General features: G+C 45.5%; 1 protein-coding gene across 4 annotated transcripts; it reads right to left on the bottom strand.

Annotated features, from left to right (window-relative positions):
* Positions 1 to 680: 680 nt before the first annotated feature.
* On the bottom strand, positions 681 to 17,033 carry LOC137442386 (regucalcin-like). Of its 4 annotated transcripts, none has more exons than XM_068141079.1 (8): positions 15,965 to 17,033; positions 15,387 to 15,507; positions 7,389 to 7,557; positions 6,741 to 6,923; positions 5,106 to 5,321; positions 3,372 to 3,503; positions 2,562 to 2,716; positions 683 to 1,303 (listed from the first exon to the last, which is right to left on the bottom strand). In XM_068141079.1, the coding sequence occupies exons 3-8, from the start codon at positions 7,552 to 7,554 to the stop codon at positions 1,253 to 1,255; spliced, it is 903 nt and encodes a 300-aa protein (XP_067997180.1). In that variant the 5' UTR covers positions 7,555 to 7,557; positions 15,387 to 15,507; positions 15,965 to 17,033; the 3' UTR covers positions 683 to 1,252. The 4 variants fall into 4 exon arrangements, with proteins under 4 accessions (XP_067997190.1, XP_067997180.1, XP_067997161.1 ...); XM_068141060.1 differs by having other exon boundaries at positions 837 to 1,303; positions 15,332 to 15,507; positions 15,965 to 17,031; XM_068141089.1 differs by lacking the exon at positions 5,106 to 5,321 and having other exon boundaries at positions 681 to 1,303; positions 15,332 to 15,507.
* Positions 17,034 to 20,097: the final 3,064 nt, after the last annotated feature.

Raw genomic sequence — 20,097 nt, 5'->3', positions numbered from 1 at the left:
TTTCTGCTCTGTCTGCAGAACGTGAAGTAGAAACAACAGGGAGAGGTGAACAACTTTTCCACTTCTACTCTTTACCTTCTCAGTCTGGCCAGCTTTTGGACAGGTTCTGGCTCACTGCAGATGTACTGAGGTCTTTAGGGAAAACTCAAGTTTAAGAGTCAAGTTTGATATAATCAGTGGTGTGGGAGAAAACCCTGCACAGTTTAGACAAAGGGAGAAATGTTGATAGGCCAGATTTGCCCTCTTTGAAAGGAAAGAGGAGGTGAGGGTAAGACAGTGAGGAAACTGGGTAGATCCATACAGCATTGAAAGCAGGGACAAGGACTTCAAACTCAATACTAAGCAACATGGTTCACAAAGAGACAGAAGAAGATTGACAAAAAGTGAGATTACTCCAAGTACAGAGAGGAGCTCAGGGGGAAAAGAAGAAAAAGAAAATATAAGGGGAATAAGGAGAAAATTACTTGAAATAGGAGAGGAGGAACATTATAAGTAAGAGAATAAGATGAAGCCACACATGCAATAAGAAGAATTGCAAAGCAAAGGAAAGTCCATGTGTATTGGGGCAAATATAACCCCTGACCTGACAGCTCTGTGGAATACCCAGTTTTGGCATCACAGGCCATCCTGTAGCTCACAGCCTGTTTGTACCCTGGCTGTGTGTGGTTACTCAACATTTTCATGGTAACATCTGAATGCAGGAGGAAAAAACCCAAAAACATAAGCACATTTTAAAAGGATTTTTTCAAAGCAAAGGGAAGCAGGCTAGCAAGGATCTAATAATAGAGTCTGGATACTACAAGTAGGTCTGATCATCAAAGAACACCTCAGGGGGAGTCCCACAGCCAGAAAGCAGTCCAGTTCAAGTCATCACACTTAAAATGTTTATTGAAATCAGTCATATTACTGCTGGTACATCACTGTAACATGAAAGGGTAAAGCAAGAGTCAGGTTTGCTTTGGGAAACATGCAGCCTTGATCCAGACCTGGTCATCAGCAAGGTCAATAAAACTAAGCTCAAGCTCAAAAGAGATTTATGCAAAGTCACCAAAGCTATCAAGATGTAACACAGACTAACTTTACCACTCTAGCCAACTGCATCAAGCCATGAGCTCACAGAAGAAGGAATAACTTCAGTTCCAAGCCAGCTCTCAAATGTGTGTTTAGAAACCCTCACACATATAAATTCTGCGGTTCATTGAACTTCTTATCAGAGTTACTCTAAGGATTTCTCATTATTTGGCACCAACGTTCAAGCAGCATAGTAATTCTGTGGGATGCCTTTCACACCCAGGCCTGTTATCTGTTTTTAAAAAAAGAAAAAAAGAAACAGATAAATCTCCAACTGAGTACAACGAAGACATTTGAATGAGATACAGCAAACATCATAGCAAACTACCCCTAAGAAGGCCCTCCACTTCGAGAGGAGCCCAGAAAGAGTCATTTCTTGGAATTCCTTGGAAATGTTGAAGGTCTTTAAGATTATCAAGCACCATTCAATAATTTTGCTAATATACACATTGTCTGCAACCCTTACACGTGGTCCTTATCTCCACATTAACAAACAGGTTATTATGGATATGCTTTACCCATGCTAGACAAATGTTTGGAAAATACAAATCCCCTTCTAGAACTGGAGAATGAAGGAACAAAGATAAAAAAGACATGGCTCATTTCATTCTCCTGAGGGCTCTGAAATTCTTCTTCTGGTGAAATCTATCAGTTCTCAGCCATGAGAATTGTGCTCAAAGCACTGCTTTGAACTAGAAGGTCCAGGTTCCCAGCCTAGACCTCCATCTCTCCAGACACATGTCTTCATCCTATTGCCCAACTGCTAATACAGTTTTGTTTTTTTCATTTCCTCATAACTCTTCCCTTTCCTGCTGTGTTCAACTTTCAAGGAATGATAGCAGCTGCTGATTAAGATCTGCATTGTATTCTCCTCATGTACTTTTTGCTAATGGACTGAAAAATGAAGAGAGAAACAAATGCTGGTTTCAAGAACCCTGGACAAAAATGTGAATTATTAGTTTCCCAAAATGTAGAAACCACATCTAACAGACTAACCAAATCCCAAAAGCTTTAGGATTGTGATGCAAAATTTACTTCTGGTGAATTTCAGCATTTAATGTTTAAAAGAGAAATTTGTGCTGCAAACATTTAGATTTCCTGGCATAGTTAGAAACTGACAATGAAGGGAGCAAAATTTCCAAAGCAGATTAAAAGATAGTAGGAAATAGGAGCAAGACCTAATTTCTTTCAGTATATTGCAGAATACGTTGCACAAGGCAGATCCCAATGCGGTGTGCGCCTTCAGATCCCAGGTGGATACTACCATCAGCTAACCAATAAATCAATACTAGTACTAGCAATTTCTACACGTCATCTTTCCAAATGCATAAGCAGCTGCACAAAGGCAGCTGCTCTCAGCCAGAGGACAAGCACATATCTGGACCAGCCCATCAGGCAAGTAGGATGAGCAAGGGCAGCCAGAGGCACTTCAGTCTTAGAGTGTGAGTCTTGGTAGATCTGATGTATGGAAATAAAGAAAATCTGCTCACCTTGAAAATCTCTCCTGCATGAGGTTCCTTGGCTAAGGTCTTCTCATCCAGTCCATCATATGCAGAAGTCACATACATTTCCGAGTAGTCTTTTCCACCAAAGCAGCAAGAGGTGATCCTTGGAGTAGGCATCTTCACGGTTTGGATTCTTTTTCCTGATAAAACCGTGAAATTGTTTCCTAATGCCTTACTGTTTTCGAGGAGGCATGTAAACATGAATGTACTATTAGTGCACATTGCACAGGTATGGAATATACCCAGAAGGCTTCTCCCTTTCAGACAGAGGCCATGGCTTAAAGGACAGTTTGTGGAGAAATCAAATGATTGTGTCTGCCACATCCTTAACTATTTTTCAGCCTCTTCCCTGAGAAAGCAGCAATAGAATATGTGAAGCCAGGAGATGCAGAGACACTTGGCCTGGGGCGGCTGTCATTCCCTAACAGCACTGGCCCGTTAAACATTTCAACACCCAGAATTTTTTTCTTAGATAATTGAAGGTTTATATTTCTCACAAGAGATATGCAGTGTTTGGGTTTTTTTTTTTCAAGAGGTGTTACTAGGAAATGGGTGTGCTGCATCTGCAGACTGGAGGAGCAGGGGTGCCCAATTCTGGAAAGCAGCATGAAGAGCTGTGCTCTCTTTGTGATTGAGGCCTGGACCAACACTACTCACAACAGTCCACAGGGCAGAAATGATCCAAAAACACCACCTTTCTATCTCACCGTCAAACCATCTCTCCTGGCTGCCTTTCTTCTCATGTTTGTGATGTGTAGGTGACACTCAATATGCATGTGCTGGTGGAGGCCTTACCTGTTTCTGGGTCTATACGAATGATTCTCCCACCATCAATACAGGCCACCCAGAGCTTCCCTTCTGCATCTATGCACATCCCATCAGGCATTTTCTCCTCCTTTTCTAGGTGGTACAAAAGTTTGGGGCATGCTGCAAGGAGAGTTAGGAAGTCAATGTTATTTGGGCTGGTACCAGTTCTGTGTCAGACCCTAGTCTAACATCTTCCATGCTCTTGGAAACAGGAAAAAACATTTTCCAAGAAAGATGTGCCACAAAATGTATATCACACATGCATTTTGCAGATGGGTGAAAAGCCTAGTTTAGCCTGGCAGAAACAAGCCCTACTAGAGCCATTGCAGTTTGGGACTGTACTGAATTAGGGCTCCTGTTTTACCAAGGGAAGAGAAGACCCCTGTCCCAAGCACAAAAATATTTCAAAGACTCCACAGTATTACAGTATCACCAAGGTTGGAAGAGACCTCAAAGATCATCAAGTCCAACCTGTCACCACAGACCTCATGACTAGACCATGGCACCAAGTGCCACGTCCAATCCCCTGCTCATGGCAGTCTTGATGTCTTTTTATGGGTAACACATCACATAAATTGTGACTTGGGTTTAAATGTTGGTAATAAGCAATGTCTGCCAGCTACAGATCAAGAACTTTACTTTTTAATGGCCAGCCAAACTACCAGCTTTGGTTAAGCCTGGACACCCACTGCTGGGTCTCTAGGCTGCAGCGTAGATGGGTTGGTGGGCTGGGTTGATGGCACAGGCACAGTCCACAGAGTAGTGCTCACAGGCAGTTGTCCCCCTTACAGCCATTACACCACCCAAAAACAGAGTCACCAGCATAAAGCCAAGCCTAGGATGCTCAAACTCATTATGTTTTCGTATTGGGGGGGAAGTTGCATTAAATCTTCTTTATAAATCTTACATCCTAAAATCTGTAGAAACAGATTTTCTTCACAAAATTAAATCTGAGTATAATTATTTTGTACAGTTTTCACCCATTACACAAAATTCACAGTCATTAGAGTAGAAGGGCTGTTCAGCCATTTAAATTCCCGTGGTGTATAACAGGTTTATACAGCACAGAATTATTTTACAGGATTTTGAAATCGGGTTACATCCATTTTGCTTACACTTAAATTTGGTTGGTTGTTTAGTTTTGGTTGGTGTGTTGGGGTTTTGTTGTTGTTTTAGTGTGGTGATGTTGTCTTTTGGTTGGTTGGTTGTTTTTTGCTATAAAAATATCTGTCCAGAAAATGAATTTAAGAGAAATTGGCCAAACATCAGTTTTAATTTCAGAACTGGGACACCTCAGTCACAATGATAACTTGCTTCTTTAAATACATTTCTGTGCTATACGTGCGTGCACATTCTGTATTTGTGGTTATGGAGCTAGCACAATTGGAGCACTCCAGTAGATGGCACTCAAGAATAAACAGCATCCTATAAGCTAATTCTGACTCTTGTAGTATAAATGGCTTCTTCCCTGCAGCTCCTTGAAGGGGTCTAACTATGAGCCACCTAATTGAGATGAAAGGAAGCTGAAGGACTGTCAAAACTTTGTTCAACAAATACACCTGGTGTGTATCTAAATTTACAAAAAATCCCAGTCAGTTTGCTCACAAGCTGTAATCAGAAGATATGAGAACCCTCAAATAAATCACTGTGTCTTACATGCCCAGTTCTTGCTGCAGAAAGTGATAGTGCAGCATATCACCAAATTTAGAAAAGCATGTGTACCAATCTTTCCAGTGTGCTCATCATAGCTGAAGGCATGCACAGCATATGCCAGGCTGTCGATGTGAAAAAAGGTCCTGTGGTCCAGGGACCAATCCAGACCATTGGAGATGTCCACCTGGTCTAACTGTTTTATTACTGAATGATCAGGGAAAAGAGTATAGAGAGCGCCTTGCCGCCTTGCTCGGACCCCTGGTGCCGTCTCCTCAGCCATTGTACCTGAAATGGAAATGGGAGTGTTGGTTACAAAGTAGAAGCTTGCTCCTCATGCTTGATCGACACCCTCCTCTAAGTGTTTTTAAGATGTCCTAGGGTGAAAGGGACTAAACCAAGTCCCATCAGATTGATGAGAAGGAGGAAAAGCAGCAGGTCAGGAGCAGCTGCCTCACGCAGAGCTGATCCTGGCCAACCAAAGGATGAATTTTGGTGTTACCATGAGGTTTAAGCTGTAGACACCAAAGATTCAAAGGAGCTATACAACACACCAGCGGCTGAGATTTTGATCACATCAGGAGCCAAGATAGAAATAGAAATAGAATAAACCAGGTTGGAAGAGACCTTCAAGATCATCGCGTCCAACCCATCAACCAATCCAACCCACCTAGACAACTAAACCATGGCAAATGCAGACAAGCACAATGCACTCTTTCTGTTGCTGCTATTTGCAGGCTACTTCCATTATTCAAATGGACTGTGACCTGTGCAAAAATCACACTTTTCTGAGAATCAAGTGAAGAATACTACAGAAGTCAGAATTTTCCTCAATGAATTTATGCCTCAGTGTTACCTTCATTATTTAGTTTCTTTTCTCCCCAAAGGAGAAAGTTCTGCAGCAATGAGAAGGGAAGCACTCAGTAGCTGCTTTTATGCCTTCTTTGTACTGTGACCGAATGTCTCTGTTGGCCCTCCATTTTAGCAGACCTTGTGAGCTTGTTTTACACTTGGCCAAAATCCCTGTTAAAAGAATTGATCAACCATGCACAGCTATGAATGGGTGTGCAGAGCAGGCTTTACACTCTTATTCTTGCCCTTAAATCTAGAGACATGTCAGCCCTTGAACATCACCATGAGTCAGATGCATTTCCCGGGTTTTGGCAAATACTAAATAAGAACAAAAGGCTGGCTGGCAAAACAAATACAGAGATATTTTAATTCCCATCAGACATTCTTCTTGTCTTCAGAAGGCCAAGGATCTCTCCCCACATCCCTGTTTCACCTGGGCTAACTCGGGGAAGCTGTATGTGAAGGGTGCAGCTCATCTTCTGCTCTAGAAGCTGCATCCTCCTCTACACATCCAGAAACCTTCTCACTTGCATGAGCCTTTCCCTGTCTTTTCACTTCCTGTGGCAGCAGGTGTTTGAAAAACATCATCTGCCAAGTAGGTAAGGAGCCTTCCTGCCAGATAATCCTTGTCAATAGTTTCTGCCGTCCTTTAGGTGAGAGGATGTGAGTTCCCTTGCCCTCCTCCATCCAGTAGTAACTGAGCAGAGCATTCACAAGCTGGGTCATGTTCATGACAGTGGTTTTTTTGCAGGGCAATCAGAAGAAGAATTAAGAACATGGAATGAAATACACTACTTAAAGTACACTGTAATTAGTTTCTCTTTTATCTGGGGGAAATTTCTGACATGAACTTACCAGCAAAAAACCTCCCCTTTGGATCCACTTTGCCATCATTGAACCTGTTGTTGGGTTTGTCTTGCTCAACCTCAAGGATGGTGGTGACTGCCTGGGTGTCCCAGTTCAGAAAGGCAAACCTGGTCCCCAGGGTGATGACATAGCCCCCACACTGCCGCAGTGCCACGGAGCTGACGCGGGCGTCTGTGGGTTAGAAGGAGTGGGAGATGGTGGGTGGCTCCAGGGCCATCAGTCAGCCCTACCCCTCCCCACACTGCTTAGTTCATTTAGTCTTGACTGGGACATCCCTGATGCAGGAAGGGCTGAGCTGATGCTAAGATCCTTCTTCCCTGGAATCATTAACACATCTCTCTGGCACTATATTTTCAGGATCTTTCCGCCTTCTGGACAGGAATAGCCATTAGAACTCTACCATTTCCTTTGCAAGCCCCAAATAAAATATGCCTTCCCATTTGGTCTTAGCAAGGGCAACATCTGCATGGCCCTTCATACCTGAGCACAGTACCCTCTGCTTGGCTGGCTCAGGCTTTGCAACACACAATGGGAGGACAGGACATGTGGCCCCATGGAAAATAATAGAGACCACCACTGCTGGGAGAGATGCACAGGGGCTGACAAAGAAGGCTACCGGAATAAAGCGGCTCTTACCCACAGACACGCTCTGCACTTCATTGGTGAGCGGGCTCCAGCGACAAACTTTCTGTGAATTAATGTCTACATAGACGAGCACATTCTCCCTTTCTTCCCAGACTGGACACTCTCCAATCCTATTCTTCTCCTTCACAACAGATTCAATTTTGATGGAAGAACACATGGTCTGAGGAGAAGAGAGTTGGTAATGGCTTTAATGAAAAGAGATCACTGTGTGGGTTTTTCATGCTTTAAACCAGTTTGTAAAACTGGCAAAGCCCTCTAAATCCCATGACAAACCAATTTTGGAGGTTTCTGTGGCATTGCCACAACTTCATGGCTGGAACTGAGTTTAAGTTGTCAAGGCTGCTTCTTATCCTAGGAAAGAGAGTTTAAAAGAGAGCTGCTGCTGAGGTACCTAGGCAATGGAGTGTTGGGGACATGGGCCTGAGCTGGGACCAAGATGTCATCTGGGGATTGGTGATCTCAAGATTCCCCTAGATTCTGAGAGGGATGCAGTGGGCAGCAGTACCAATGAATCAGAAGCCTTTTTGTGAAAGAACAAGGCTCTGCCTTATTGACATAGTTGTATTGACTTGCTCCATAGAAAGATGTATACACACTCATAATGCTAACTACAGTTTGCCACCAAGGCTGCTCTAGACCAAGTTGCCTGTTCCCACACTGAGTCAACATGAATATGCAAATACTGGGGAAAGCCTTTGAAATTTGCTGCTTTGTTTTCCCTCCAAGCATTTAATCTTCATCAGCCTCTTCACAAACATAGCCATGGATCCAAACCCTGCCACAGACTGTGAATTTCACCCTGTGCCAGACTACAGGCTGTAATTACCCCAGTTGCTGCTTCAGGAGCAAAGCTGTCTACGAAGCTCATGTCCTGGGCACATGCTTCTCCAGGGGGTGTTCATGCCCTGGCTGCCCTTTCCCCCATCCCTGTTGCAGCAGAGTGCCCACAGGGACACCAACCACTCTGCCACCACCCTAAGACAGAGTGTCCAGTCCCTCATGTTTGTGTTCAGAATCTGTTGATGCCCTGAAGAGCAGGTAGCTCAGCTCCTGGGTCTGTTCTGTCTCTGCTGCAGCATGGGATGTAAACAAGAGCCTTCACTATTCAGCTCCTAGAAAAGAAAGGCCTACTCGATGCCTCAGTCAATGCTAATGGAGCTGCTGCCATTGCTGATGCGCCTGTCCACCTCAGCACATTTTTTCCAGCCAGTACCTGCCATAACACAAATTCTATGGATTACCATCTTCACATGGGCATTGTTTCCTAGTATATGAGCTGATGATAAGGTTTATAGGTAATTAATTATCATTAATGTGCTTCAAAATACATGGGAGGAGGCAGTAATCACTGCAAGTGGAAACACCAGGACTGAGGACCCAGGAACTTCCCAGCTCCCTGGCCTCAGGCATGTTTGGCAAGGAGTCACATAGCCAAGGTTATGTCCAAGCAATTCATTCATCAAATATATCCCTTGCCTTCCAAGAAAAATGACCCTGAGAAGCCAGTCAGTGAGTGGCTCTGTGCAGGCAAACACCATCAGTCTAAAGTCTAAATGAGAACACATAGCACAACACCAGTAAAACTTCCCAAAACCTGTTAAACCATGTTTGAGCTGGAAGAGTGAGTTTCTATTGGGTTAAAGTGCTACGTCACGTGGCTGCCATATTTGGGACCTGAGGCTCGGGGGCACAACGCTGACTTCATCGTATCATGATCTGGAAAACACAGAGCTACTCTTGCCTCCATGGGAAAATGGGGTTTGGCAGCAGCCTGGCATCCATGTGGCTCCCACAAAGGCAGGAAATCTCCATGTGCAGCATCCATTGTGTATTTGTCTCAAGAATTCATCCACTGACCCAACTGAACCTTAACAAAACTTTCTCTTCCCACCATCTCCCATTTCACAGCATCACAGAATGGTGGAATTTGGAAGGGACCTCTGGAGAACATCTAGTTCAAGCCCTCTGCTAAAGCAGGCTCTCCTAGATCAGGTTGAATGGGAACATGTCCAGGTAGGTTTTCAAAGTCTTCACAGAAGATTCCACAACCTCTCTGCATAGCCTGTTCCAGTGTTCAAGGTACAGAATTTTTTCCTTATGTTTAGGTGGAAGCTCCTGTGTTCTAGTTTGCACCCATTGTCCTTTGTTCTATCACTGGGCAACACTGAGGAGTCTGGCCCCATCCTCTTGGCATCCTTCAGATACATAAAAGCATTGATAAGTTCTCCTCTCAGTCTTCTCCCTTGTACTCTCTCCTGAACTGGGGATCCCAGAAGTGGACACAGTACTCCAGATGCAGCGTCACTGGGGCAGAGTAGGAGGGGAGGACAACTCCCCTCAAACCTTCTAGATACACTTTTGTTCATGTACCCCAGGATATCTTTGGCCTTCTTGGCCACAAGAGCATATTGGTGGCTCATGGTGATCCTGTTGTCCATCAGGACTCCCAGGTCCTACTCCTCAGAACTGCTTTCCAGAAGGTCAGCTCTTAAACTGTACTGGTGCATGGGGCTATTACTCTCCAGGTGCAGACTCTACACATGCCTGTACTCTGCCTGATGCTCCAGCCTGTTCAGGTGACATTGGATGGCAGCACAGCCTTCTCAGATGGAAAAATGTGGAAATGAGCCTCAAAAGCCTTGTTCAAAACATCCTAGCTTCACCATTTCCCAGTCATTTTGCCACGTGGCACCTTCTCGTGTGGCACCTTGCACCCTGCTTGGCACAGCACTGACTCATCAAGCAATTTCAAGTAGAATACACCAAATTCTCCCTCAACAACAGCTGCTCACACAGCACTTACAGGATGGCCAAGGGATCAGGCCCAGCCAACATGGATTTAGGAGGGGCAGGTCCTGCCTGGCCAAGCTGATCTCTTTCTATGATCAAGTGACTGCCTGGTGGATGTGGGGAAGCCTGTGGATGTAGTCTACCTGGACTTCAGCAAGGCCTTTGACACCGTCCACCACAGCAATCTCCTGGCCAAGCTGTCAGCCCATGGCTTGGACAGCAGCACTCTGTGCTGGGTTAGGAACTGGCTGGAGGGCCGAGCCCAGAGAGTGGTGGTGAATGGTGCCACATCCAGCTGGCAGCCAGTCACTAGTGGTGTTGCCCCAGGGATCAGTGTTGGGCCCCATCCTGTTCAACCAGTCGACCATTAGTAAATTTGCAGATGACACCAAGCTGGGGGCAGGTGTTGATCTGTCAGAGGGTAGGAGAGCTCTGCAGAGGGACCTTGACAGGCTGGACAGATGGGCAGAGTCCAACAGGATGGCATTTAACAACTCCAAGTGCCAGGTGCTGCACTTTGGACACAACAGTCCCATGCAGTGCTACAGGCTGGGGTTGGAGTGGCTGGAGAGCAGCCAGGCAGAAAGGGACCTGGGGATACTGGTTGATAGTAGGCTGAACATGAGCCAGTACTGTGCCCAGGTGGCCAAGAAGGCCAGCAGAAGTAGGGAAGTCATTGTGCCCCTGTACACAGCACTGGTTAAGCCACACCTTGAGTACTGTGTCCAGTTCTGGGTCCCTCAATTTAAGAAGGATATTGAGTTGCTAGAATGTGTCCAGAGAAGGGCAACAAAGCTGGTGAGGGGTTTGGAACATAAGCCCTATGAGGAGAGGCTGAGGGAGCTGAGGTTATATAGTCTGGTGAAGAGGAGGCTCAGGGAAGACCTTATTGCTCTCTACAACTACCTTAGGGGAGGTTGCAGCCAGATGGGGGTTGATCTCTTCTCCCAGGCAACCAGCACCAGAACAAGAGGACACAGTCTCAAGCTGCACCAGGGAAGGTTTAGGCTGGAGGTTAGGAGGAAGTTCTTCATAGAAAGAGTGATTGGCCATTGGAATGGGCTGCCCAGGGAGGTGGTAGAGTCACCATCACTGGAGGTGTTTAGGAAGAGACTTGATGAGGTGCTTGGTGCCATGGTTTAGTTGATTAGATGGTGTTGGGTGACAGGTTGGACTTCATCTCAAAGGTCTCTTCCAACCTGGTTAATTCTATTCTATTCTAAACAAAATGGTTGTGGATAAAAATATCATATTCACTCTGCCTTTATCCTCTGCAACATTTTGGTGGTGTTCTAGCCTCCTGGACTCTGTAACCCTGTTACAGAGACTAAGGGGCTGACAGATGTCACTGAAACATCTGCCATGTTAAGCTGTTTAAAAGTTCACAGAATCAACCAGATTGGAAAAGACCTTTGAGATCATCAAGTCCAACCTATTACCTAACACCACCTGACAACTAAACCATGGCTCCAAGTGCCACATCCGATCCTTTTTTGAACACCTCCAGGGACGGTGACTCCACTACCTCCCTGAGCAGCCCATTCCACCAGCCAATTACTCTTTCTGTGAAGAACTTTCTCCTCACTTCAAGCCTAAACTTCCCCTGGTGCAGCTTGAGACTGTGTCCTCTTGTTCTAGTGCTGGGTGCCTGGGAGAAGAGACCAACCCGTCGCCTGGCTACAACCTCCTTTCAGGTAGTTGTAGATAGCAATAAGGACTCCCCTGAGCCTCCTGCTGTGATTGCACTCAAGATGATCTGCTCCATAATGCCTGGCACTGAGGTCAGGCTGACAAGCCTGTAGTTTGCAGGTTCCTCCTTCTCTTCCTCCTACCACAATTTAGAGATCACATGAAAAATTTCCTGTTAGGAATGAAAAACTAATGTGAAAATATTCTGTCTGGTCTAAAAACTAAAACTTATTCCTGGTAGCCATTTGAAAATAGCATTTCTTATCTTCACTCCACATCCCTTTTCAAATGATCTGGCAAAACTTGGCCATTTTGGTACTTATAAAATATAGGTAAAATACAAGCAAATGACTGGCCTTAAAAGGTTTCTTTGCTGTTTCCCTCCCTCTCTCCCTCATGCAAGCAGACATCATTTCACTTCCAATTTCAAGATGAAGCCCTGAATAAGCAAGCAGACAGTGGAAGCTTTTAGTATGTGTACAGTGAAACAATTGTCTCTGTAATCTGAGGAATCTTTAGAACTCCTTTTCCTCAGTCAGTCAGCTCAATATTTACACCTAGCTGGATGACACCTATGTGAAACTCCCCAGTTCATCACATTGACACACCTGCTAAGGAAAATATTGCAAGACCTGGGTTGGTGTCGCTTTTTCCAGTGCTGGCCTAATAAACCCGGCTGCTGGTTTTGGTGGTGATTAAAAATGTGCAATAGTTGATGTTATCTGCACCAAGCAGGTAACCTTTTACATTTTGTATTCAGTCAGCAGTCACAGGAATGAGGAGGCACAGACCAAAGCTCTTCTGAACGTTTTGGTTCACGGTGCCAGCAGCAGAACATGTGATGGGGGAAAATCCCTGCTCAATATTTTTCTCATGTCATGAGAGCGAGGGAGGGTAACCAAGGCATTGCACCATTTAGTCACCCCAAAAGCTATCACAGTCTTCCCTAATTTAGAGACAAATGCATGTCATGGGTGATTAAAGGAGGAGGTTAATAGAAGATGCGAGAGAGGTGTTTGTAGTACAAGTCTCTGAACGATGAGGAAAAAAATGTTCTTGTGATTAAGGCGTATTGACATCATTAAGACTTGGCTACTATTCCCAGCTGTGCCTCAAACCTTTTTGTGTGTGAAATCACTGGCTCTCCACTCAGGGGGCCTCACCTCAAATATGCAAAGCCTGATCCCTGTCTCAACAGACAGCTGCAAGCTGCAGCCCACAGCAAGCCCTGAGAAGGGCTTTGGCCAGGGAGTCTTGCCATGGATACTGCAGGATGGCAACATCTTGCTTGGTTTTTAAGACTTGGGTTTTGACTTTGCTGTATGTCATATTTTGTTGTCTGGGGGAGGTGAAGGTGGAATATGGTGACTGGTTTCCCCCACCCTGCCTTGCTCAGAAGAGCTAGGTGTTGGTGGTTCTCCCCCAGTAGCTGGACCAGCAAGGTGAGGAAAAGGGCAGGCTTGTCATGGGGCCACAGTTCAAGCTGAGCAGCAAGCCAAAGTATCTTTGGGATAAGGCACCTCTCCCAGTCCTACTTTCTACAACACAGTGTGGAAGCAGAAGGCAGGTTGCTGCTGGTGGTCACTCAGTGAGGCAAGAAGCCACCTGGGAGGAATCAGTCTCAAACCTGCACGTGAGAGCAATGCATTTCTTTTTTTCCCCCCCTGTTTTTTTCTTTTCTGCATGACCTTAATGAGCTTTTTTCTTTTTGTTTACTCATGCTTGAATGATTCACAAGATGAACATTTTTTTCCCAGATAAGTAAATAGCCAGGACAGACCTAGTGTTATCCTATCATAGTCACTATCAATCCAAATATGGAGATTAAGAAATCACAGCCCTAAGACAGAGACAAATTCAAAGATGTCTGGTGAGACAGACAGCAATTCCATATCAAGCTCCTGACAAAGTCACTGCATCACAAGCAAAGTGGTTGTAGGCACCTTGAAGACCCTTCTCAACTTTCCTTGGCCTCCCAGCCCGAGCTGCCCACATCATCTCATTTCATCACAAATTGTCTGTCTCCTTAGTCTCACAACATTTTTGACATTACTCTCAACTTGCCTTCTTTTAACCCAAATGGTAATTTGGATGCGAGGATCATGTAGAACAACATGCATTTTTTTCCACAGCATTTTCAGCTGGAAGACATATTCAAAAGAAAAAATTCTGATTTATGATCATTTTAACTGCTTTCACTTTAAAAGAAAAGCAAATGGTTCACAGCTGGGGGGGGGGTGTGGGGTGTGGTGTATCATCTATTTTTCTGCAAAATATTTTTCCAAAGCATTTTTTTTCTAAAGGAATTTTCATCTTTGGAGAAAGACACATTTCCCATTCATCGCTTTTCTACTGATGACTGTGGCAAAGTAAAATTACAGGCTGTGGCAAAGTAAAATAAAGCCATTCAGAGGAATGAAGCATTTGCTTTGTTGAAACAAGAGAGAAAAAGATCACATTCTGCTTTCCTAGTGAGCATACCATGGGTGCCAGATCATTGGTGGCACCAGCCAGAATGGCAGAGATGAGAATACTACCTCTCACCACAATTTTCACCATCTCTTATTTCTCTCCCAATGACTTCTATCAGCACAAGTATCACATCTCTCACCTCCAACACACCGTTTCAATATTCCCCATGTCTACCTTTCCAGACATCAGTCAGCTAGGAAAAGACACATCTCAAAGGCTTTGTAGATGCTGTTAATGAGTGGTGCACCTAGCAGGTGCTTATATTTATTGCTAGCCAGCAACACAAAAGTTCCACAACACAAAAAGCCTGTCCCCAACACGCACTTTGCTTGTTTCTAATACTGCTGGGTTGCAAAGCAAAATCTTGCAGCAAAGTTATCCAAAGGCAGCCATGCACCCCTGTACCTCTGGCTGATGCCCAACCCCAGTGTTTCCGTCTGGGATGTCTTCCTGTCTCCTTTTCCAGTGCTTTGGTCTCCTCTGATGCAACTCCTACCACTTCTTTTTATAGTGTATATCTTTTATCGACATAGCGTAATTGTGAGAGCAGATCAAGGCATGGGGCATACCTCGTACATGAATGTGGTATTTAAATAATTGTCTTCTGTTACCTCCAGGCATGTGCTCTGACAATAGCTCTGATTGTTACTGCAACTTTGCAAATAGTTAGGAATTCTCTTGCTCCTCTCTGTTTTTCTCAGCTCTCCAAATTACGCTTGTGTCACTCATTCCCCTTGAGAGTGCACCCTAGATTTCATTACTCTAGAAACTTTGACTTTGCATGTTACTTGATTGTTCCAATCTCTTAAAATCATTCTTCATCTACACAGAGTCATCTTCTGAAGCTGTCTCCCTCTTAAGAGATGAAAACAGGCATGGTTAGAGTTAATGAAGACACAGTTATTAAAAACTGCAGACACAGGTGTAGCTACTCACCCCAGCAATATCTCACAGTGTTAATCAGAAGTGAAGCCAAGACTTACCTGCTTGTGGCTTCACTCTTTTGTAGGAAGGACTTGTTCCCTTCCTGATGCTCACCCTGAAAGAACTGGAGCTCTCTACGTAGTCTGTGCTGCCTGCTTTTATTTCAGCAGAGCTATTTTGCCAGCAAAGGATTACTCGAGTTTCCTCCAGCTTGTGAATAAATACACTTCACCCACTGTGGAGAACCAAGATATCTGTCTCAATGTTGTTACGACAGCAACCAAAATCGTTGGACAGGATGGAACTGATAACCTGACAAAACTGCGGGTTGCTGTAATCCAAGCTGGAGCTTACAGCACAAAACCCAAGTTCTGCATTCAAGAGTGTTGTAATGCAAGTGGGAGCTTACTGCACAACCACACCCAGAGGTCATGGAAAGGGTTAATGGTCTTTGAGGGGTCTTCAGACAGAAAGTCCCCATAGCTGACCGGTGCAGGTAGTTTAGAGCCAGACAGCATGCAAAAAAACCCCACAGGGTGGTGTTTGAGTGAGTTGAATGTGCCACGACTGTGGCAACCAGTTGAGGAAGCGCCACCACCTATGAGATTGGAAAGGCTGTACAACCATGAAAGCAACTGAATGAAGTTGGCAGTCCCCCCACCAAAAGCAGACAAGAGAAGAATTCATAGTACCTGTAAGTTGTTGGTGAATCCGCAGTGGTGACTATTGCTGCTTTTGCTCTTCCTTGCTTTTCCTCCTTTTCTCTATTTCTAACTTTTCCCTCTGCACATGTAAATGAAATTAAATTCAAGTGCCTTTCTCATCCAGCTGCTTGAGTCCTTGGTTTCATTCAGGGGATCACCAAAAGATCCCTCTCATCTGCTACAACCAGTGGACTGAGACACCTGTGACTATGGATTTTGGTCACGAGGGTTAAGGAATCCTTCGGGGAGCAGCAGCTGCTTCTCCTGATACAGCCTTTCATGTCATTGGGTTCTTGCTCAACCTTAATTCAAATCAGTGCAAGTCTTTTTGATCAAAGAGTTGTGTGCCATTAATAAGCAACGGATTAAACCAAAGTCAGGAAGCCTTGCTAATTGAGGGAACTGGTAAGTGTTCAGCTGCAGTTTGCCAGATCCAGCACTCCATCATGGGACTCAAGTCAAAATACACCAGCAGTGCCTGTTTGGGCTCCTCAGGGCTGGGGTCCAGGAAGCAGCTACAGCGTCTGCACCGGAGGCACGCTCCCAGGACATTTCAGTAATATTAAAAATACAACTTTCCTGGCAGAGTTGGCTCTTCCTGCTCATGTGATGCCAGTGAAACCAGCATAGCAAAGCCCAGCAGGTGATCTTACAGAACAGGGAGGTGGCAGTTATTTGTGAAATGCTTGCAGGAACTTATGTTACCTGCTCCTGCTCCCATACTAGCAAGCACAGAAACACACATGCCTCAACACATATGCCCAGGGCCACCTACACATGGCATGAAGGGTAAGGGACTCCAGCAGCCACATCATCTCTCTATCTCCTGAGTGACTCTTGGCTAACTGTGACAGACTAATCTTTGACCAGATCTTTCATGCCTGTACAAGCAGTTGCTGTTACCTCTCTAGTGCAGTAACAACAGAATGGATTGGCAAGTGCTGTGCTGTTGTTGGCCATCACCCTGCTGTCATATCCATTAGCAATCAACCACAGCCACCCTACAGCACAATTCCTGAGTGGTAGCTGTCACTAGGTTCATGACTTCAGTGAGATCAGAGCCACAAATTTGCTACATTTGCTATCTCCTTAAACTCCTAAATTTCCCTCTGCCATGCTTTGAGATTACTTTTTAGCACATAAAGTAAATGAAAGATGATGGACACTCAAAAGAGCAAGCCCCAGCTTCCTTCTCTGCCTCTTGTTCATCTTCTGCCCTGAAGTGCGGCTACTTAAACCTCCTGTTTTGCCAGCTGTTGAGACATAACCCCTCATGTTTTAAAGAGAAAAAATGGTAACTTGCACAAAATCACCTTTGATGTCTTGGTTCAAAGGATCACCAAGGCCTTGATGAACCAGGGGCTAAGGCAGCTGAGTCACCCACCAGACACTCAGGGGGCACAGCAGATGCAAGCAGATTCAGAAGAGAACATGCTTGCAGGGATGCACTGTAGAACAATGATGTATCCACTCTTTGGGCTACTTGCAGAAAAAACCACTGCCACAGGCTGTCTCAGCAGCTGGTGGGTTACCTGCACACAGCAGGATGGGGCTGGACAGCTATTGCACCTGCAGGGGGAGGTGCACAAACATGGGAACAAGTAACATGCCAAGAGCAAAACCTGCATTTTAAAAACCAATGGAGCTAGCACACCTTTGATTTAGAACACGTGAGCTGGAAGTTCCCAGCAAAAAGGCATTCCAGTGAGTAAGAGTACCACTTACAACAGGTGCTGTGAAGACATTACAATAAAACTTCACTTTCCTGCATATTCACAAAAGTAGCCTCTTGGGAATGAGCCCCTCTTGCCTCTCTGACTGCTCTAGGGCAGTGTGGTTCAGCAGGAAGCATGCCCAGGTGGTGCTTTCTTTTAAACACAAAGAGCCAAGAAGGCCCATGTCCTGGTTTGAGTTAGAGCAGCACTAATTCTTTCAGTGATTTTACTTCTCAGCTTAGTCTCTTCTGAATAACTCCACTTTCTGAACTCAGTGGTAGGGTTTTGCAGACAGTGTCTGCTTCTAGCAGTGGTAGCACTCAATGTTTCTAGTTAGTGCCTAGGATTAGAATGCAGACCAAGGTCACTGTTAAGTCTTGTGTACATTGGGGCTGCAGAGTAAAAGGCTGCACCTGCAGAGAAGCAGACATTTCAGATGACCCAAAACTAACCAGCAAGGTATTGTAGTCCATATATGTCATATTCAGTATAGAGCTGAGGGACCCTGAGAATTAAGCTCACTTTGTCAGCACCATCCTGGCTTGTATTAGAACTAGTGTGGCAAGAAGGAACAGAGAGGTGATCATCCCTCTGTATTCTGCATTGGTGAAGCTACACCTTGAGCATTGTGCTCGGTTCTGGGCACCTCAATACAAGCAAGACATTGAGATGCTGGAGAGGAACAGCTAAGCTGGTAAAGGCCCTAGAGCACAAGTCTTATGAAGAACAGCTGAGGGAACTGGGGTTGTTTAGTCTGGAGAAAAGGAAGCTGTGGAGAGACCTCATCACGCTCTACAGCTACCTGAGGGGAGGTTGTTGTGAAGTAGGTGCTGGTGTCTTCTCCCAGGTAACTAGTGATAGAAGAAGGAATGGCCTCAAGCTGCACCTGGGGAGGTTTAGGCTGGACATTAGGAAAAATTTTTTCACTGGGAGTGTTATCAGGCATTGGAACAGGCTGCCCAGGAAGGGGGTTGAGCTACAACCCCTGGACACATTTAAAAGCTGTGTAGATGTGGTGCCTGGGGATATGGCTAGTGGTGGACTTGGAAGAATCACAGAATCAATAAGGTTGGAAAAGACTAGGGTTAACAGTTGGAGTCAACAATCTTGAAGGTCTTTTCCAACCTAAATGATTCTATGGCTAGCATCTGGAGAGGACTCTGTTCTACATTCACTCCCAGTCCATGAGTTCCTGAATCCAGTTCCAGAATCCAGCTCCTGAACCCATTTCTGTCTGGTGCTGAGAACATCATGGGACAAACATGTCCCGGTTAAAGCAGCAGTGATGTTATGGAAGTCAAAGCCAGGGACGGGGAGGAAGAACTGCCCATTGTAAGTGCAGATCAGGTTCGTGATCATCTGAAGAACCTGAAAGTGTTCAAGTCCATGGGACCCGACGGGATACACCCACGGGTACTGAGAGAACTGGCAGATGAGGTTGCTGAACCCCTCTCTATTATATTTCAAAAGTCCTGGCAGTCTGGTGAAGTCCCCACAGCCTGGAAAAGGGGAAACATTGCCCCCATCTTCAAAAAGGGCAAGAAGGAGGAACCAGGGAACTACAGGCCAGTCAGTCTCACCTCTGTGCCTGGAAAGATCATGGAGCAGATCCTCCTGGAGTCACTACTCGCTCAAAAGAATAGTGAAGAGGTGATTGGGAACAGTCAGCATGGCTTTGCCAAGGGCAAATCCTGCCTGACCAACCTGGTGGCCTTCTATGAGCAGGTGACAAAATTAATAGATGAGGGGTGAGCAACTGATGTCGTTTACCTGGACCTGAGCAAAGCCTTCGACACTGTCCCACACCACATCCTGGTCTCCAAACTGGTGACACATGGGTTTGATGGGTGGACCACTAGATGGATAAGGAACTGGCTTGATGGCCTCACCCAAAGAGTGGCTATCAATGGCTCCATGTCCCAGTGGAGGCCAGTGACAAGCGGAGTCCCTCAGGGATCAGTCCTGGGACCTGTCTTATTCAACATCTTTGTGGGGGACATGGACAGTGGCATTGAGTGCACCCTCAGCAAGTTTGCTGATGACACCAAGCTGTGTGGTGCAGCAGACACGCTGGAGGGAAGGGAGGCCATCCAGAGGGACCTTGACAGGCTGGAGAGGTGGGCACAGGCCAACCTCATGAAGTTCAACAAGAGCAAGTGCAGGGTCCTGCATCTGGGTCGAGGCAATCCCAGGCACAAATACAGGCTGGGCAGTGACTGGCTGGAAAGTAGCCCTGAGGAGAGAGACTTGGGGGTGCTGGTGGACAAAAAGCTCAACATGAGCTCTCAGTGTGCACTTGCAGCCCGCAAAGCCAATCAGATCCTGGGCTGCATCAGGAGAAGTGTGGCTAGCAGGTCGAGGGAGGTGATCCTCCCCCTCTACTCAGCCCTGGTGAGACCCCACCTG

The sequence above is a fragment of the Melanerpes formicivorus genome, unplaced genomic scaffold, assembly GCF_026170545.1.
Source record: "Melanerpes formicivorus ecotype bairdi unplaced genomic scaffold, bMelFor1.0.p_v2 SCAF_1, whole genome shotgun sequence".
Lineage (NCBI taxonomy): Eukaryota > Metazoa > Chordata > Aves > Piciformes > Picidae > Melanerpes > Melanerpes formicivorus.
Note: the sequence above shows the minus strand (reverse complement) of the source record. Positions and strands in the feature narration are given on the sequence as shown.